Source organism: Xyrauchen texanus, unplaced genomic scaffold (assembly GCF_025860055.1).
Source record: "Xyrauchen texanus isolate HMW12.3.18 unplaced genomic scaffold, RBS_HiC_50CHRs HiC_scaffold_552, whole genome shotgun sequence".
NCBI lineage: Eukaryota > Metazoa > Chordata > Actinopteri > Cypriniformes > Catostomidae > Xyrauchen > Xyrauchen texanus.
This window is the reverse complement of record NW_026266525.1, coordinates 16650-23494: the sequence shown is the minus strand read 5'-3', so window position 1 is coordinate 23494 and position 6845 is coordinate 16650. Positions and strand designations below refer to the sequence as shown.

The window sequence follows — 6845 nt, the reverse complement described above, 5'->3', positions numbered from 1 at the left end:
CATTCACACATTTATTTTTTGGAAGCTATTCAACTTAAATATTGTTATAAATTGTAAACAAATACTTATGGTGACAAAAATAATAATAATAATAATAAATTATACATAAAAATATATAATTTTAAATACAACAGTATTATATTTAAATTGTGCACTTTTTAAACCCTCATACTATTATTTTGACATTCTGAACTCTCAAGGAAGTCATGTAAGTGTGTCTGTTTGTAGGTAAGTTCACAGTAGTTTAATTTGCTTCTTATTCAAATTCTGGTAAAATGCACCTCCGGTGCCGTTCTAAATGCATATTATAAGTGAACCGATCTAGTGAGCATCTACATCTGAGATGCTGTTCTGGAGTAGCGCTCAAATATTGCGCACCGCTGTGAAGGCTAATATAGCCACGAATGCATCACTGGCCTGTGCATGAGTTTGTGTCAACAGAGCAGCACCATTCACTAACGCACTGCGCATACTATATATTTACTTATTAAACACAGGCTTTTGTGATTCACGTCTTCAAGTGGCTTTGAATAAAATGTCTTATGAACTGTCATATGAACTGCTTTAATGGTGTTTTTATGTCGTTTTTGGAGCATGACAGTAACGAACATGACTAACACACCATATTGGATTTGGACCAATACCTGATCCGTCTAAAAGCTTCAGTATCGGTGCCGATACCGATTCGATCCAGGCCGATGAAAGCCACTGTCAGCTCTCAATTGAAGCCCCACTGGCTCAGCTGACAGTTATTTTCCATGGCAACATGGAATGTAAACAAAAGTTAGCCTTGGGATGTGCTGTCTTACATTTTGGTCTTAAATTAGACTGATCTCAGTTTTTATGCAACTGACAGAATTTTTTTTTTATTTTAGGCAACTGACTAGTAAGACTAGTCTAAACCAGTTTTATGCAACCAGCCCCAGGGACCAGCAGCAGTTGAGCTGAGTTGAGCTGTCCGGTGTGTATGTGTGTGGGGGGCTTAAGAGCGATATGCCTGGCGAATAAGATGGGACATACCTAATATCCCCTCAGGGAACTGGCTTCCTCTTCCAAAACTCTCTTGTTCTCATCTCAAAAGATATTGGAAAGATGCTATGCTCTCTCCGAAATAAAAAAACACAATTCAGACAAACCGTATGCAGAGAACGAAACAAAGAATTTGTACATGCAAGGTGTTTTGTCACTCTCTCTGTATGTGTGTATGTATGTGTTCAATTGTCATGCTGTCTCTGTCAGACAGCCATCTGTCCAGTGAGAGCTGAACGGAGCCCCCCGATTGGTCAATGTAAGGGAGAGTTTTAGATGAAATGATGTAGCTTTGTTTCCAAAGAGCAAACAATTAAGCTAGAAAATAACTTCAATGCCTTAATGACCGGATGATTATAGGTTCACTACCCACTAGCACCTGGAGGGAATTAAGGAAAAAAAACACTTGATTGTGGAGGAGACAATATGTTGACAGGGGTAGAGTTTTGATACCGAGCAGGCATGCAGATGTGTGCATGTCTAAGTCCTTCGGAGGTAGACGCACAAACAACGCGAGAGAAAGAGGGCATGCTTCATTCATGCTCATTCATACTCTTGTTTGCCTAATCAGTCAGTTCTTGCTGCGCTTTGGGAGTGGCGGTCCTTTAATGCAGCTGTCGCAACTCTCCCTTCCCGTCACTGAGCTGCGGTTTTCCTGCACTGGCGGCAAGAACCCGCCGTCTGCCAAAACTCTCTAAATAACCCCTGATAAAACGCCTCCACATTTAACAGGAAACTCGGAGGGGGAACATCAAACGGATGACTAAGTGGGAAGTGGTCATGATATGGGCTTGCTTTTGCTTAGAGACCTGAAAAGTGCATGGAAATGCCAAATATTTTGTTGAGAAAAATGTATCAATGTAAAAACATTTACCACAAAATAAGGGTAAAACAATTTTACTGTGTTTAATTCTACACGTTTGCCCCAAGAAGACATCAAGACAAGTTTGTTAAATGAAGAAAAAAGACAATAAAATGATAGAGTATATAATCCAACATTTCAATAAATTCAATAACTTAGTAGCATCCTTTTGATCTGATTTACTTTAAAGCATATTAGTCACCTCTTTTAATTTCTTTAAAAGCCTTTTAGTCACCTACAACACTTAGTCTATTGTAAGCTTACAATGGCTTTTTAAGTGACAAGACATACAGTAGCTATTTTTATGCTTAATCCATCTAAACATTCCTGACAATCAGATTCAGACGTTGCTATAGTGTAAAAAAAATCACGATTGCTCATGAAATCCACCTAGACTTGCAATTTGAACCTGTATTCTAGAGTTCAATAAACTCAAACCTTGTTTGCCAAATGGTCAGTCATACAAACTCATTTGAACCCTCGAAAGAAGATTTGTAGCAATAACCGTATTCATCTCAACAAACAAGTGTAACACTAGTAGTCCCTGTAGAAAGTTAAAAGACAGCACATTTGGACCAAAGACAACTTGACAGAACATAATGGCTAGGAACATTTTAGTCTTAATTAACAATTCGGCAGCATGAATATGTGTGTGTTGGGAACACAGAAGCACAGAACATCCTGTCTTGTTGCGTCTTCCGGCTACAGACTGAAAGCACCAGACAGACACACACTCACAAACACATAAACACGCATATATGTCGATATGAGTAACTACAGTCTGTGTCCTTCCACGAGCAAGCAGCAATGAAAGAGGCAGTTCCTTCACCACACCCAGAGAAAGCAAGAGAGAGTGTGAGAAAGAGTGAGAGAGAGACTGCCAGACTACTTTTCATAGACGAGGAACGTCTCAGTAAGCTCTGTAAATAACTCAACACAAAAAAAACAAAATCACTCTGTCACAATTGCACAAACAGACACAAGCTCTGAGTTGAGAGAAATAGCAGCTACTTACATTTCATTCAATACTGAAAAGTACAGAAAAATATTTTATATATTTTAATATTTGTGTGCTGCATATTTTCAAACTTACTACAGTATGGTGCCGTTAGCTTAACAACATGCTAATGTTAAACGCTATTGGACAAACGTGTGAGTTGTGTGTCCTGACAATATTTATGTGGCATGCCAAGTTGCTACTTATGTAGAGTGTTCCAAATCATTCAATTTTGAGGTTCCATGGATGCTGCATTGGAAGGCAGCTCACAAGTTTTGGGACAGAGCTTCACCACACACTCAAATAATATACAAATTGTTATGTTTACATCACTTCAGAAAGCGTGTATATGAAAGCCTGAGCCTTTTGATACAAATATCTGACTGGATAATGAAATTGTTTGGTTGCATTTGTGCGAGAAACCATTATGAAGTCATCAGTATCAAATTCCGACTCTTCCTGGCAAAGGGGTAACCAGGCAGTTGGCATATGTAAAAATACACCAAACCTCTCCCTCTCTTCCTTTCTAGATAGATCTACAGATATATTCCACTTCCTCTCTATGTATCCAGACTATTTTCGAGTGTTACCTCTTGTGGGTCCTGAGAGGCAGGAAAGCTCTTGAGATGGATAAAAGCCTGCAGTGGGGGGTCTGATAATGTGATAACTCAGAGAGCTCCAGGACATTTTGGTCTCACTTGAGTCTGAGGGAAACAGCTCGATGTTAACGAGGCAATGCCATTCACTGTGTGGCCTGTTCACATATGACACACATCAATGTGTGTAAGCACACTCTCCCTGTTTCTGAAATGGCCTTGTTTTACATTCTCTAGATCTGTACATGAAAAGTAACTGGGTGAAGGAGCGACAGTATGTGTGTGCGGGTGGGAGGGGGTGGAGAAAGGCTGATCAGAGAGAGAAAGAGAGAGATGGGAGGGAGGAGATGTTAGTGAATGCACCTCTTTGTTGGTTCATATTCCGTTTCCACCACAATACTCCAATCCCTGCATCATCAGCTCCATTCAAGGGGAACAGTTCATGCAAATGACCAGGCCTGCCATTCACGAAGTGTTTGTGTGTATGTGTCTGTGTCTGTGTCTGTGTGTGTGTGTGTGTGTGTGTGTGTGTGTGTGTGTGTGTGCATGTGTTGTAGAGGGCCGCACACTACAAAAAAAAACTTTTCCTCTAATCCTCTACCTCATAAACAGGAACCTGTCTGCTGAAGAGAAAGATCTACATAAATGAGCTTTATGATGCATAAATAAACCGCAAACTATAAGCAAACACAATGATATCTTGGAGTGCAGTTTGGAGAACATGTTTCCCTCCACCAAATATCTAGTGGTTCAACTCAACAGTTATTAAACACTCAATGGCCCGATCAGTACAAACACATCCACTGTCAAGTACCTGATAACAAAATGACCCATTTCAGAATTACCATAACATGTCACCATTGCCGTGGGACATGTTAAAGTCATGCTGGGTTCGAGAGAGACAGATGGAGGAACAAAATGATAACAAGCACTAGACATGAATGCTGCCCAAGCCCTTAAAGACACTGCAACCACTTTGGCATTTAATGGCCCTGAATGATTGTTTGTTTATACTGTCAGCACTGTATCTACAGTAAAGGCCAATGGGACAGAGGTCATGACACCTATGGAAGGCTGGATGTTGGTCAATTCAATGTTTTATGTGAAACCCCAGACCCACCTTGAAGTCCTCTCTGTAATTTTTATGTTGGTCTGCTAAAGTTAAATTTTTTATGGCATCAAATTTAGGCCACCATGATGACTATTCTGTATCTATATTCACCCACAGAATCCACATCTCATGCCTGGATATTAGGTTGTAACATTCGGACTGGGAAACCAATATCGTGATAGTCTCTCGAGTATGAAGACTGGGTCACCAAAGCACTGGCATTCTTGGCCCTTTTTCAAGCACTCTTCTGAAAAGGACAACTCTTCTTGGAATATGCAATACTAAAGGTGCAAATCTCACACTGCTAAAGACTTTGGGTGGTGTGGCTTAGTGGTTAAAAGATCTAGTCTGACAATTTAAAGATTGTTGGTTCGAACCCCCACAGAAATGACTCATGAACATCGACAATGTGCCCTTGGGCACTTAACCCCATGTTGCTCCATAGGGACTGTCCCTATAATAAGTATATTGTAAGTCTGCCAAACGACAACTTACTGATGAGTCTTAAGTTTGTGTCACTAAAGAATATGGAAAATCTTGGCCTTTTTCCAAAGTTGACACTTCTTGCATAAAAGAAGAAGAAGAACATAGAACTGCTCACCCTTGATGCTTTCCGCTTATATTTATTGGCGAAATCAAATTTCTCCTTAATGTCATCCAGGAGCTGCTCCAGACGCGCTTTCTCCTCTTTCCCCGTGTAATCCGAACTCAGAAGAACATATGCCCTCCAGTTGGCCGAGTCAAAGCCCCAATGGCAAGTCCTGTTCTCCAGCGATTTATGACTGTGCACCACGAATTTATGGGTCGGGTACATAAGTCTGCAGTCCATGCACTGGATGCAGGGCGCGGTGGGACTCGTGTAGAGCTCTGGGACGAACAGCCCCTTACACTTCCCGAAGCACTCGTGGTAAATCTTGAAGCTCTTCTCGGTGAGTTCCAGCTCTATGGAGCCGCTGTAGATCTGCTTCTTGCACTGTGGAGGATACGTTCCCCCGTAGATGAGAGCGTTGCACAGGCGCTCCGCGTCCGTCTTGGTGATGAGTCCGCAGGACGGCGCGGAGAACGGCAGGATGCCCATCACTTTTAAGATCTCTAGCTGGTCGGCGGTGCACCGGGAGCAGTAGATGTGCAGGTCGTCGCACACCGAGTTGATCTGCTGGAGCGAGAAGTCCCGCAGCACGGTGTTCAGGATCTGCGGCAGGCACAGGCGCTTCTCGCCACCTACCGCGAAGCACGAGATGGTCTCGCCCTCCAGGACCGTCTCGCACCTCTCGGTGGAGCGGTCGGACGGGATGAAGAGCGGCCCCGGCATCGCCGGAGGAGGCTGCATAGGCGGGGGGTGCAGCACGGACTCCGGGAGGTCTTTCCCGTCCTTCTTGAAGAGCAGATCGTGTTGCCATCTGGCCGAAAAAGCGGCCGGTCCTCCGAGAGAGCTCATGGAACTCAGGTGGAACTGTTTGAGAGTTTGTTGCAGTCCCGGGTGAGGCTGGAAACTCTGTCGCGTTACCGTTTCCATGTTTTACGCACCGTTTTAAAAGTAAAACCGAGAGTCTGGTTAGAGAAACAACTCAAAGGTCCTCGTTCCTCGTCTCTAATTCCAAGTCTCTGAAAATAAGCACAATAAGGCGCAAAGGGCTTCATCAAACATCCATTAATTCTCTATGTATCCCACCCCCCCGATTCCCCAAATCAGACAAATGTTGCCACCGGCTTGCCTTCTGCAGCGCGCTCTCTTCTGTCCATATCCACAGACAGGCGCGGACAGAAAACTCAAATGTAGGCTAACAGAAACCCAAGCGCGCAAGTTGTAACAAAAGTATTCCACGGAAAGCCGAACGTCCCCCACTTCAAATTCAGCAGTGAAATACACAATCCACGCACATTAAATCCGTATTTTTAATTTTTTTTGCGAGAGAGATCGGTGCAGCCGGTCACGGCGCGTCGCCTCCGCTCCTCTGCCCCTGCAATTCAGGATGACTGAGTCAGTGAGCTCTCTCTCTCTCTCTCTCTCTCTCTCTCTCTCTCTCTCTCTCTCTCTCTCTCTCTCTCTCTCTCTCTCTCTCTCTCTCTCTCTCTCTCTCTCTCTGTGTGTGTGTGTGTGTGTGTGTGTGTTTGTGTGTGTTTGTATGTGTCTGGCTCAGTCATTGAATCCCAGCCAAGAATGTGACTGACTCCGCAGGCTGTGGCTCTTCCAAGAAACAGCCTTCACTCCCCTCTGCTGTAGGGAGGGAAGGCTATAGGGAAGTCACT

At 43.3% G+C, this 6845-nt stretch overlaps 1 protein-coding gene across 1 annotated transcript; it reads right to left on the bottom strand.

The window, feature by feature from the left end:
• Window positions 1-214: 214 nt before the first annotated feature.
• On the bottom strand, window positions 215-6553 carry LOC127642329 (ski oncogene-like). Its single transcript, XM_052124933.1, has one exon. The coding sequence runs from the start codon at window positions 6109-6111 to the stop codon at window positions 5050-5052; it is 1062 nt and encodes a 353-aa protein (XP_051980893.1). The 5' UTR covers window positions 6112-6553; the 3' UTR covers window positions 215-5049.
• Between the last annotated feature and the right edge of the window lie 292 nt (window positions 6554-6845).